General features: G+C 28.4%; 1 protein-coding gene across 1 annotated transcript in view; it reads left to right on the top strand.

Moving 5' to 3' along the window:
- Positions 1–4,067: 4,067 nt before the first annotated feature.
- LOC122856635 (cadherin-related tumor suppressor) overlaps positions 4,068–15,250 on the top strand; it is a 57,577-nt gene continuing 46,394 nt past the window's right edge. The window contains exon 1 of the mRNA XM_044158363.1: positions 4,068–9,427. Coding sequence (XP_044014298.1) covers positions 4,202–9,427 — 5,226 coding nt within the window. The 5' untranslated portion in view covers positions 4,068–4,201. The remainder of the gene's footprint in view (positions 9,428–15,250) is intronic.

The following is a 15,250-nucleotide window of genomic DNA, read 5'->3' as shown; positions in this document are numbered from 1 at the left end:
AGAACTAAATTGGAAATTCAGAATGAAATTAAAAAGTTTGTCAATGATTTAGATTCGGAAAGTGCAAGTCGTTTTACAAGAACTGTTCGACTAACTTGTGAAAGATTTGTTAATGAACTAAATACTGTAAATTTTTTTATTTCACACGTTTCTCCGCGTATTTTTATCGCGGAGAAATATTTCCGAACGTTTCTTCACCCAAGTCGATTCGGAGAAAATTCGAAAAAAAATTTTGATACTTTTCTCCACTCATTTCTCCGCATGGGTCAATTTGTGAGAAATTCGGAGTAATCGCGGAGATTTTCGGAGTAATTGCGGAGAAATTCGGTGTAATCGCGGAGAAATTCAGGAGAAATCACGGAGAAATATTTTCACCAGGGTGATGCTAATAAATAAATTTATTTTTATAAAAATTTTCTAGTGTATAGAAAAAATTATAAAAATATTTCCGAATTTTTTTTTGCAATTTTGGGTGTCGAAATTAAATGGGCGTATGTGTTATTATTAATTTAAATGATTTTTTTTTTTTACTTTAATTATAAAAATATAAATAAAGTTTCTCAAATTTACCTAATAAATTTATAATTAATGGTAAATTTTAGACTTAATTATAATTAGCGTAGTAGTGCCAATGAATAAATAATTTGCTGTCAATATTTTATGAAAAAAATTGCTTTAAAATATATAAATAATATCAAATAATAAAAAAAAAAAAAAAAATACCTGGCAAGTGAACAAAAAAAGAGAAAAAATTTAAAGATATACGCTTTTTTTATCTTTTTTTTTTTTGCGACGATATTAATTTATTGAATAATGTTTCAAAAAAATAAAAAAATTACGCAAACTGGTAGTAGGCGCGGTTAAAAATAAAATGAAAAAAAATATATATATTTAAAAATCAAATAAATATAGGTGAAAAAAATACGATTTCAGTGTTCACATAAATACAACGTTATCTCATGAAATGACTTTTTTATCTAATTAATTGAATGAGACACGAGATTCCAGAGAGAAGACGCGGCACGAGCCCGCCCCGGCAGTCCTGTCGACTGAAGGATCCTTGATCACACTTTTCTCAAGGATTCAACAACAATAAAAATATAAAATTGTCAATCGATTTTAAAACTGATGATTTTGTTGTAAATAGATTGTAAACTTTCACCAATTTGTTATCATAAATCAGAGCAACTGTCGCGATATTAATCAACGGATTATTTCCAAAATGTGAATTCCAAAATTGGATCTGATCTAAATCAACCAATCAGTTTTAAAAAAAATATAAACCTATATATACTATTATTTATTTATTTAATTTTTTAAAACATGAAAGTTGTTTTCATTTAAAAAAAAAAAAAATATTAAATAAATACAAAAATCAATGAATATATATTGAATAAAATGATGGATGGATTAATCATTGAAATGAGAATAAATTGACGATTGGTTTGTTGCCATAACGGTAAAAAAAAAAAACGTCCTTCGGATTTCGTCATAAATAAAATATACTTTGGCAAAAAAAAAAAAAATAAAAAAATATATTGCTCTAATGCTCACCAACATACAGCCGATCGTATATATATTAACTTCAACTTAATTAGCTCGTAATGTATGCCCAAACGTCGAAACTTCAAATGGATTAAATAATAGCTTGACTGAAGATATAATTTTTAAATATTTGTTTTTATGTTCTTGATAATGGGTAGAGAGAAAAAAAAATATATATAAAATTTTTTTTAAAACGTAAAAAATTTTTTTGAAATATTACTTTTAAAACTTGTATAAATTGATTATTATTATTTTGATTTTTTAATATCAAGATATTCAAATTATTTATGTGAATTTATTTATTTGATTTAAAAATTTTAATAATACAAGTATTTTTTATTTCAAAAAAATAAATTGTCAATCAGCTTATTCACCTGAGATTTTTGAAAAAATAAGTCCCAAAAATTTTTGCTCCATAATGATGAAAAAAATATCTCGAGACAAGCCAACTCAATTCTCTTCATCTTCGACACCCTATTTCACATATTACCCTTACCCACACACAAGTGTTTTTTTATTATTATTATTTAAAAAGTATTTTTATTATTTCTCTTCACCTAAAATTCTTGGTCATATTCATTCTTGGCTTATATTTTTTTTTCCTTTTTGTATTCACATATCTTGTTCCATCCATCGTTGGTTGGTTGGGATATACATCAGTGATGGGCATTATTCATCTCCCATAAAATATCTGTCTTTGTTCACTTTGATCCAGCCAAAGAGAGTAAACTAAGATCATGATGGACCAACTTTACCATTACTCCTCATGTGTTATATCTTTTTTTTTTTATTTTTATTATTTTCATTTTTATCATACAGATTTATTCACCAATACCACCAATATCATTATTTTCTTGTTTTATATATATTTGCAATGTGTATGTGTGAATGACTGTGCAATGATGTTGGTGGATGATGAAGAACGGCCATCTTGAATACCTGAGCCTCCGCATTGCTCGTTTCTCCTCCTCGAGGGCAAAAGGTAGAATATTTTGCCGGAGAAAAAAAAACATAAACTCAATATATATATAAATTTTATCCTTGTATGTGTATTAAAAAAAAACAAACAAGAGAGCAAGAGAAAAAGAGAGAGAGAGAAGGTGAAAGGCCCCCGCCGTTTGTTACCGATGGATACAAGAGGGATGCATGCTGTCAGACAAGTCCCCCAAGAATTTTTTATCTCTCTTACTTACATTTTATAAAATTTTTTATTTTCATCATCATCTCACACACACACTCACGTAAATTCATGAGAGAAGAAAACATAAGGCCCCTCGTGTATGTATGTGTGCGTTGGGACTGCTGGGACTTGCCGGTTCGGTCCAGTTCGTTTGTTCAGTCGTGCTAGGTCAGCCTACCCGAATAGAGCCTGACTTTTCATTATTATATTTTTTAAAATTATATATATCTCATTTAAAAATTCAAATAAAATAATATTTTCGCGCGCGATTATTATTATTTTTTTTTTTTATTAAAATAATAACAATATAATATTGTTTTTTTGGTGTGAGTGAATTTTTTTAATTTTATGTGATGCTGTGTTTTGTTTTTGTGCTAAAAAAATTTGTGATTATACCAGAGGATAGATTTGGTGTTGTTTATTGTGTTGTTTTTTAAATTGTTAATATAAATATATATTATTATTTATTTGTTGGTGGGTGTAGTGGGTGTTTTTGATGTGAATATAATATTGTTTTTTGTTGTTGATAAATTTAAGAGGATCAAAACAAGTTGTACCGTTTTACTGGTGAGATGGTTGATCGGCTGTGACGAGTGTCATCTCGTGCAAATTCCATTCTCTCATTTTATATTAAAATATAGTTGCCTCTGGACAAAATAATAAATATAATTTTATTATATATAAATAAACAAGTACGCTGAGAGAAAATCAATCGATTTTCAATTCAAAACGTAGCACATACTACTACTTTGATTTGTGACATTGAATTTTATATTTATTATTGTTATTATTTATATTGTGGATAGAGTAAAAAGAATAAAATATTATTCAGAATAAGAAATTAAGAAAAAGAAGAAGAAGAAGAAGAATAAAAATCAAGACGAAAGGAGTATAAGAAGAAAAATAACAAAAATAATAAAAATAAACAGCTTCTTTTCTGATGATCGGTCAGTGCTCCCACTACAATCATCATCATCATCATCATCATCATCAGCAAAAATAATATCTTGTGTGTTGATTCAACAAACAAATAATCATGATGGATTTTTTAAAAAATATATGATGATTGTGTTTAGTTGAGTAAAAAAAATATATATAAAAAAAAACATTGAGTCAAGTGTCATCATCATCAGGATGAAAGTTCGTTTGACAATGACGAAAAAATGTAAAAGGTAGTACAAAAAAAAAAAGCAGGAGAATAAAATTAAAAGAAGAAGAAAAAGTTGAATTGAAAGAAAAAAAAAAAAAAACCACCAAGCTTTTTAAATGAAAAAAAAAATAATAAATAAAAAAAATATGGGGAAACGTAAAGTGATTAAAACAAATAAAATGTGGAAATTTAATTCAACATGTTTATTATTGCTGTTGTTGTATTTATTAATTGATAAAATATCATGTGATATTGTTGATGATGCAAAACAAACAATAAAAAATGTAGCACCACATGTTGGACGTGTGATACCACGTAGATCACCAATGTTGCCCCAAGATGGTAGTATGGATTTGGCAATGCAAAGTAGAGCTGTTGATACACGTGTACAACTTGGTATTAAAGAAGGTGAACCAGTTGGAACTCTTGTTGGTACAATACCAATAAAACCAGATTTTACATATAGATTTAATGAGCCACCAAATGAATTTACACTTGATCCAGAAACTGGACAAATTAAAACAGCTAAAATATTAGATAGAGAAAATTTATCAAGTGATAAATTTGATCTTGTTGTATTATCAAGTCAACCAACATATCCAATTGAAGTTAGAATTCATGTTATTGATATTAATGATAATAATCCAGAATTTCCAGAGTCAACAATAAGTGTTACTTTTTCTGAATCAGCATCTGCTGGTACAAAGTTACTACTTGATGCAGCAACAGACAAAGATACAATTGACAATGGTGTTGGTGATGATTATTTTATTGTTGATGGTAATATTGATGGTAAATTTCGTCTTGAAGTTACTGGAAATCCAAGTGGTGATAGTTCATATTTACATTTAGAAACAACTGGTAAACTTGACAGAGAACAAATTGAATTTTACTCATTAAATATATGTGCTCGAGATCGTGGTAAACCACCACGTCTTGGTTATCTTATTGTAAATGTAACAGTACTTGATGTCAATGATAATCCACCAATATTTTATCAAAATGATTACATTGTATCATTGAATGAAAGCTCACCAGTTGGTACAAATGTATTGACAGTTACAGCATATGACAAAGATACTGATGACAATGCAAAGTTGATATATTATTTACCAGATGATGAGCATAGATTTACAATTGATCCATTAAATGGTATTATTAAAACAGCTGAGCCATTAAATTGTCAACAAGTAAATTGTGCAATACCAAGACCAAGTGGTAGTTGTCCAAAAAGTTGTGTTATAAATGTATTTGCACGTGATCATGGATCACCACGTCAAGATGGCAATACATTTGTAACAATAAATTTACTTGATGCTAATGATCATGATCCAGAAATTAAATTTAGTTATTTTCCAGCAACAGCTGGTTTTGCAACTGTCGATGAAAATGCATTGAATGATTCAATTGTTGCTGCTGTTGCTGTTATTGATATTGATGAGGGTCTTAATGGTGAGACAAATGTTAAAATACAATCAGGCAATGAACTTGGACATTTTCGTCTTGAAAAAACACAAACATTTGATATTGTTAAAGTTAATGGTAAACTTGATCGTGAAGAAATACCAATATATAATTTAACAATTGTTGCCATTGACAAAGGTATACCATCACGTACATCAACATCATATCTTGTTATACATGTTAATGATGTTAATGATCATGATCCTGTATTTCAACAAAGTGAATATACATCTGTACTATCAGAACTATCACCAATTGGTAGTTTTGTTGCAAGTATAACAGCAAATGATGCTGATTCTGGTTTAAATGCTAAAATATATTATGATTTTGAATCTGGTAATGAGCAATCATGGTTTAAAATTGATCAAGATACTGGTCTTGTTACAACAATAAACACATTGGATCGTGAAATACAAGGTACAGTTGAATTAAAAGTAACAGCTAGAGATGGTGGTCCAAATCCACGTTTTGCATCAACACATTTACGTGTTACTGTACTTGATGAAAATGATGAAATACCAAAATTTACACAAAATATTATACAAGTAACATTATCAGAAAATACACCAGCTCATAGTTTAGTTGCAACACTTGCTGCTGTTGATAATGATCAAGGCACAAATGGTAGTATATCATATACATTACATCCAAGTGTATTACGTAATTATCAAAAAACATTTTCACTTGATGCATTGAGTGGACAATTAACAACAATGATAACACTTGATCGTGAAAAAATATCAAATTATCGTATTCTTGTTGTTGCACGTGATCAAGGTACACCACCACAATCATCAACAGCAACAGTATTATTATCAATTGATGATGTTAATGATAATTCACCAATATTTTATCCAAAAAATTATTTAATAACAATACCAGATGATGATACAATTATTGGTGGTTCAATAATTGGTAAAGTTTATGCAACAGATGCTGATTCAAGAGAAAATTCAAGAATACATTATTATCTTGAATCTGGTGGTGATGGTTTATTTACAATTGATGAAAGAAATGGTGAAATAACAATTCTTGATTCATTTAAAAATACTAAAAAAAGTATTTATGAATTAACTATATCAGCAAAAGATACTGGTGATAAAATATCACTTAAAAATGCAATTGTTGAAATAATGAAATACGAAGATGTTAAACAATTAGAATTTGATACATATAATGGTTATGAATTTAAAATACAAGAAGATCGTGGTGAATGTAGTGATAATTATAATAATGGTATGATATTTAATCGTGATGTTGGTAAAGTAAAATTGTCATACTCATCATCATCATCATCGTTGATGGGAAAAATTATTTATTCAATTGTTTATGGTGATCCAAATGGTAATTTTAAAATTGATCAACATTCAGGATTAATAACAACTGCTGGTTGTATTGACAGAGAAGAAATATCACATTATAGCTTAAAAATATCAGCTAAAAATGGTTTATCAAGAGGCCTGACAATAGTTAATATAACAATTATTGATATTAATGATAATGCACCAAAATTTCCAAAAGGTGAAAAAGCTGATGAAGTTTATTTAAAAGAAAATGCTGCTGTTGGTCAAGAAGTATGTTTAGCAAGAGCTAAAGATTCAGATATTGGTATTAATTCAAGAATACAATATACATTAACACATAATCCTGGTGGACAATTTAGAGTTGCTGAAAATTCTGGTATAATTTATTTGGCAAAATCAATACGTGCATTACCAGGTACAGTTATTAATATTGAAATAACAGCAATTGATTCTGGTATACAGCCATTATCATCACAACATCAAATTAAAATAACAATTGAAGATGTCAATGATCATACACCAGTATTTAAATTAATGAATTATGAAACATCATTATTAGAATCAACACCAGTTAATGAACGTTTTTTTGGCTTAAAAGCATATGACAAAGATTTTGATTTAAATGGTAGAATAATTTATAGTATTACTGATGGAAATCAAGATGAACGTTTTGGTATATTTCCAGATGGACAATTGTATGTTAAACATATTTTGGATCGTGAAAAACAAGATTATTATGATCTTGAAGTTACAGCAATGGATCAAGGTACACCAATGAGAAGTTCAATTGTACCAGTTGTTGTTCATATTATTGATGAAAATGACAATCCACCAGAATTTATAAATTCATCATTTATATATCATTTAGCAGAAAATGAACAACCAGATACATTTGTTGGTAAATTAATTGCAACTGATAAAGATGTAGGAAGAAATGCTGATTTAACATTTTCATTATCATCAACACAAAAAGATTTTATAGTTGATCCAAGAAATGGTTTTATTAAATCATTACGTATGTTTGATCGTGAAGAAATTGTATTAAATACTGGATCAAATTATATTACACTTGAGGCAACAGTAACTGACAATGGTATTAATCGTTTAAAAGATAAAGTTAAAGTAACAATTATAATAACTGATGTCAATGATAATGCACCACAATTTCAAAGATTACCATATCGTGTAGAAATAAGTGAATCATCAATAATTGGTACACAAATATTTAGAGTATATACAACAGATGCTGATGAAGGTTTAAATGGTGATGTTTATTATTCAATTGAAGATGGTAATAAACAAGATGTATTTGCTATTAATGATGCAACTGGTTTAATAACATTAGCTAAAAATTTAGACAGAGAAACATTGGATAATTATGATTTAAAAATTATTGCATGTGATGCTGGTACAATGAAAAAATTATCATCAACGACAATTCTTCATATTGATGTACTTGATGAAAATGATAATTCACCAAAATTCATAAATAATCAATTAAAAATATCAGTCATTGAAACAACACCAATAAATACTGAGTTATTAAAATTTCAAGCAACTGATGATGATTTAGGTGCAAATGGAGAATTAACATTTGCCATATCATCTGGCAATAGACGTGATGCATTTTACATTGATGCTTATAGTGGATCACTATATTTAAGAAAACAATTGGACTATGAAGATTTAGAAAATTATACATTAAATATAAGTTGTACTGATGCTGGTCATCCAAAATTAAGTACAACAATAACACTACGTGTTGATGTTATTGATGCAAATGATAATCCACCAGTATTTCCAAATACAGCAATTGTACGTCAAATACGTGAAGGAATAAGTGTAAGAACACCAGTACATTCAGTGACAGCTGAAGATCCAGACTCTGGTGATAATGGTATTGTAACATATGCAATTGCATCACAAGATCCAGATGATCAAAGACGTCATTTTGGTATCAATCCATCAACTGGTGTTATACATACATTGCTACCAATTGATAGAGAAGAAATTGATACATTTAAATTAGTTGTTGTTGCAACTGATAAAGCACAACCACCATCATCACGTTTATCAGCTGAAAAATTAGTTATTGTTATTGTTGAAGATTTAAATGACAATGCACCAATATTTGTTAGTATGTCATCATGTGTATTACCAACAAAACAAAATATTTTAAATAATTTAGATAAAGAAATAACAATAAGTTATTTGCTAGCTAAAGATTTAGATTCAAGTACAAATGGTCTTGTAACATATGAGCTATTACGTCAAAATGGTGTTAATTATTATGATATGTTTCGTGTTCATCGTAGTAGTGGTTTAATAACAATGAAAGTACCAAAAAATATAAAAACATTTGATAAATTAACATATAATATTGGTGTACGTGCAACAGATGAAGCTGTACAAGCTGAAAGACGTTATTCAGATACATATTTAACGTTAATTGTACCTGGTGAAGATGACGATGATGATAAACCAATATGGCAAAATCAAGAACAACTTGAAGGTTCTGTATATGAAAATGAACCAACTGGTTCAAGTGTATTACGTGTTAAAGCACATAGTAAAAAATCAAATATTAATATTGAATATTATGTGACAAATATAACATCTGGTAAAAGTGGTGAACAAGTTGATAGGCTATTTGATGTTGATAAAAAAAATGGTCTATTACATACAGCTGGACTACTTGACAGGGAAACTGGCATTGAATGGTATAACGTTGAAATTTATGCTGTTGCCATTGGTGGTGACAAACCAAGCACTTCAACAACCAGGGTGAGTTTTTATTTTTTTATCTTTTTTATGGAATTTTGAAAATAAAAAAAAGACAAAATTATATATTATTATTGGCGACGATGATGACGACGACGACGATATTATATATTAAAATAAAAAAAAAAAAAAATTATCCAATTATAACTGAATATATCAGATGAATTTAACTTGTCACTGTTAATATGATTAATGACTCAAATATTTTGTAGACACATTTTTTATTTATATATTATATTTCAAGTTAATTTTATTATTATTATTTGGGTGAAAGTTTATCGTGTCTTTAAAATTTCTAAGAAGCAATTACTATGCAATGCAAATTGCATGCAAATTCTTTTGATATTACGGGTTAAATCGATACATCATTCGGGTCTACTTTCAAATTTATATACACATATTTGGCTAGATCAAAAAAATAGCCAGAATAATTTTTTTACAAAAGTTTATTTCATCATCATATTGCTAATTTTTAACACGCGCGTGGTGTATATTGACCTGACGGAGGGTATAGGTATGATAAGTTTGACCCGAGTCATCAGAAACGACGTTTCAATTATTTTTCATGTTGTAATCATAATCATAATCACCACAACAACAGTCAAGATCATTTGAGTCCCCAAAACCGACTCGAATTCTCTTCATCATCTTTAAAAACGTATATTTTTTTTCCGCACCGAGATATGAAGAGAAAAAATAAATAAAAGACCAAGTGAAGACATTAAAAAACAAAAAAACAAAATTGTAAAAAATATATATAGAGAATTAAAAAAAAAATATAAAAATGCGTTCCGTGTGTATGCCGGACAAAATCGATTAGACTCATGTGGTTCGCACCTCGAGGCGTGGTCGGCGTGATCACAAGAAATAACTAAATGTGAAACAGAGAAGTCAATGGTATTATATACAATTTGTGTTAAGTAATGATAAAAAACAAAAAAAAAAAAAACAAGTAAACTTTGTTCCAAGTGTTTTACGAGTGCCATCATCATAACGATTCATGGATGACGACAGCGACGACAAAGTCGACGATCGACAACTTGTACAACCATCATCCCCATCACCAACACCACCAACATTACTTTAGCCACATTTATTTCATTTTATTATTCTTTTCATTTATACAACCGGTAGCTTGATGATGATGATTCCATATACACCCATTCACATTGCTGACTGATCCAATTGACTGCTTCAATTTTAACACACAAAAAAAAGTAATATATCCATCAAATGGTATTATTATTTTTTATATAGTCCATGTTATTACGACTAAAATAAATTATATAATGTATATTATATAAAGAGTCAGTTGATAAATCGAAATAATTTTTAAACAAAGAATTTAGTTGGCAGGAAGTCCAGCTAATTCTGTGTGGTTCCATCAGGGGTACTTGTTGTTCATGAAAAACTTGATCCCAACGAACTCGTATATGATGACGACGACCACGGTGATACTTTCTTCTTCTTCTTTTTTTTTATTTTTATATTTTTCATCATCATCATCATCGTCGTCGTCGTCATCTTCTCTTCTTGTTCTTTTTGTCTTTCATATATTTTGCGTGGGACTATTCTGATGCAGTGTCCACTCAACTTTTTGGACACTTTTTTTTTTATTTTTTATTCTTGATCCCTTCTCAATACACACACATCCTTTATATATTATTTTTTTTTTTTGTTTTCAAGCTTGGTTTGTCATCGACATTTATCTCATTCGTTCGCTGTTAATGCTTTAAATATTTAAAATCAAAAATTGCTGGTAAAAATAAATAAAAAAAGAATGAAATTTTTTTTTTTTTAAATAATGATAATTAAATTAAATAATTTATGTTGATTTTTTTTTTTTTTCTTCTCATCAAGACTTTAATTTTAACAAACACGATTATCCATCAAGTCAATAGCCATTTAACTTTATTCAATCAACAAAAAGTGAAATAAAAAATATAATAATAATTAAATAAAATAAATATATAAATTAAAATATATAGGTATCTATATTTGTCAAATGTATACATGTTTTTTTTTACATTGGTGAAACTAATTTGCATACTTTTGTAAGGAGCATTTATCAATGTTTCTGGTTCACTCTGATGAACACACTCCCAAAGCATAATCAAAGACGATAACCCTTTCTTCCGCCTCAACAACATGATCATTGAAGAGAAGAGAAAGAGAGAGATATTTAAAAAATTAAATAAAAAAAAAAAAAAAGTTTCTGCTTGGTTCTTCCTTCCTTCTTCATGTAATATATATAACGCATGTTATTTCGTTTTTGAAACTAAATAAAAAAAATAAAAAAGATTTTATCTAAGCACCAAAGCAACTACTACTGTTCTTGGTTGTTGATCTTCGTAACACTGAGAATTCTCACATCTTTACACGTTTATTATAAAATAAATATATAAATAATCATAATGACTGATTAACGTTGGAATTTATCTCGTGGAATTTTCATGATTACACTCATTAATTTATATATTATTAATAATAACATCTTTTTTTTTTTTTTATTATTATTTATTGTGTCGGCATGATTAAAAGAACAAAAATATTTTTGCAACAACGACAACGACGAAAACATCACTTTGACCGACAATTTCAACTTGAAGAATTGAATTTGTAGATAAAAAAAACCGAAATTTTTAAAAAGTAGTTGGCTGGCTGGCTGTGTGTTTATTTCTTCTTCTTCTTTATTTTTTTTTTTTGATTTGTAAAATGAGAAAAAATATCACAAGATAAACAAGGATGAGCGTTGATTCCTGGGTGCATCTCTTATATTTTTGTTGTTGTTCTTCTTCATCATCATGGTCTTCTTCTGCTTCGGTATGTCCTAACGACGCATGAACGATGCGAAGACAGGTATGAGATGGCATTTTTTGGGTGGCGTTGCTTCTTTTCTTCAGCTACTACATATACTACCATCCAACATCTCGTGGCTCATTTTTATTTTTGTATATTTAAACGGGATAAAATGAGACTGCAGCATACATACCTATATGTACAACAGTTCAACATTTGACATGACTTGACTCTTTTTTTTTTCACCTTGAAAATTCTTCAGCATCGAGTATAGGTATATTGTAATCAATTGAAATTTTACTTGTCTTGTTATCATTGCCAAAAAATATGCTCTAAACCATTTAGATAATCATTTTTAAATTTAACGAAGACAAAATTCGACACAACTTTTTTTTTTTTTTTTGTCCAATATCGAAATTTCTCTTCAAAGCTAACAAGTGATTATCATGATCAAAGCATCAACTTGTCTTGTTATTTATCATTGACATTTTGTCATCACCATATACATCATCCTTTTTATATATTTACCAACCAACCAAAAAAGAGAACCCACCAATTATTTAATAATAATTATTAATTTTTATTTACAATACACATAAATATAAAATATAGCATACTTGATATTTCATGATACGTAATTCATTCGCTGTTGGATATAAATATATATTTTATAAAAAAAGAGATAGAATGTTGTTTCAATGATATGTCGATGAAGAATAGAATGAAAAGAAAAATAAACATTTTCATATTTTTCGGGAAGGTAAAGCAAAAAAATAGAAGGCACGATCTCAGCGGGAACACTTGCTCGTTTCGAGTGCTTCAATAAATGCCCACACATCAAGTATATATATATATATATTAAAGTATTCACATATATATAAACACAAATGTGTTTTAGAGTTGCCATTGAAATCAGCCGGGGGCCCCCGCTAGCTCACAAAACGAATGGAATTCCGGGACAGCATACCGTTTCTGTTTTTCGATGGCTGATTGTTCCCCGGCATATCTTTTCGAAAGATCCCTTTTTTTTTTTTTCTACATTTTTTATTTTCTTCATCGTCTTCTTCTTCTTCATTTATTTTACGAGGGAATATCTTGGTTTTTGTGTGTGCACCCCCTCAATTCTTGTGTCTCTTTCTCATGTGGATTTTTGATTTTTTTTTCTACCATACACTTGTAGTCTGAATTTCGAAATATTACTTTTAAAATATATATATAGTAATAGCATAGTGGTGGGTCTTGTGTGGTGATCGTCACACAGCTTTGTCCTTTTTATATTTTTTTTTATTTCTACATTACTGGACCATATGCGCGTCTCTGTATGAATTTTATTATAAACTAGTAGATCTATTCTTCAATCACCTTCGTCATCATCATCATCATTCTCAGGATCTTTGTCGTCATCGTCGTTGACATTTTTACCAAATACCAACCGCGAACAAATCCATGTTCTCCTTTCTATTTCCGCAACAATGCATATCGGATTATTTTCATTTCTTTTATAAATATAGAAAAAAAAATTCACCCACCCTTATAATCCTATTCTCATTTTACCTTTTTTTTTACTTTGACGATTTTAAACACCACGGAGATATTGTCTGTGTCAAGCAGTGTCAAATAAACAATAAATTCAATAAAATTTTTACTATTATTATTATCGTCGTTGCATTGAATGACATTTTAATATAATTTATTTACAAAAATATTATTGCGTAAATAATATGTATTTTATGAGACATGAATGAATTTTTTTATATAGAATATATAACTTGTTAATTAATTCGTCATAGTTGGCAAGTTATAAGATAGTTTTAAATACTAAACAAGACACTTGTTTGTGTGATTGAGTGATTTTCAAGCGCCGCACAATGATTGCTCAAGCGTGTCTTACAAAGTGAGGTAGAGAATAAAATCCCACGCCTAAAAAGTAATAATTATAATTATATATTTATATATTTATTTGATTTTTATTGAATTACATTTTATTATTTGTTTTTTTTATTTTCAAAAATATCATCACCACATTGTTTAGTTATTTTATCGTGCAGATATTTTTTTTTTTTTTATTTATTTCTTTGCGAAATCTTGTCTCGTATTAATTTTTTATTTATATTTTTTTTGGTCTTTGACTTGTGATATTTATAATAGCAGAGGCATTCCGCGCCCGCAAACAGCAGGGTTCCAAAAGGACATGCCTCCATAATGGCTCTGGTCATTTCGTCTATTTTCAATCTTTATTATTTTATTTTTTAAAAAAATATTTATGTAGTTTCTTTTATTGCAATATATTTTTGCCTTTACCCTTTTCATCCCTTCATCAACAAACCATTCAGCATCATCAATATGTGTTGTGTAAATGTCTAAAAAAATTATGATGTCATATTCATAGCCTCTCTCTCTCTCTCTCTCTCTCTTATTTTTTTAAATTTTTTTTTCATATATATATTCAAAAAAAATATAATTCTTTTTATTATTTTACTCTCTCGACATCTCGAGCCTTTTGACTTGGCCTCGATCGTCATGGAAGAAAAAAAAAGCTTAAAAAATAGTATATAAAAATGTCAGAAGAGAGAAAAGAAATAGAAAAAAATATATAAAAAAAATTCTTGTCGACCTTTCCAAGTCTTTCTTTTGAAATGCCGAATAGACACACGCGGTCGTTTTGAAAACGGATTAAACTCACCAACTAAATCCCATCAAATTCGCCAAACCCTACACACTCCCTCCGTCTCTCCCTCTGATTCACTTATTATTATTAATTTTTTATATATTTTTATTTTATCATCGATATTAAAATTTAAATAAAAAAACAAATCATATTTATTAATATATAGATTTTTTTTTTATTACTCACTAGACAACGTGTGGGAATAAGACATTTTTCGATGATTATTTTACATCTTAATATTTAATTTTTGCTTCAGCAAAAAGAGAAAAGCAATAATGCAAAATAATAAAAAATAAATATATAAAAATTGTCCATTAATTACTGATGATGTTGGAAGTTTTTAATTATCCAATTTAATG

Source organism: Aphidius gifuensis, linkage group LG5 (assembly GCF_014905175.1).
Source record: "Aphidius gifuensis isolate YNYX2018 linkage group LG5, ASM1490517v1, whole genome shotgun sequence".
In the NCBI taxonomy this organism is placed as follows: Eukaryota; Metazoa; Arthropoda; class Insecta; order Hymenoptera; family Braconidae; genus Aphidius; species Aphidius gifuensis.
This window is presented reverse-complemented; position numbering and strand designations above follow the sequence as displayed.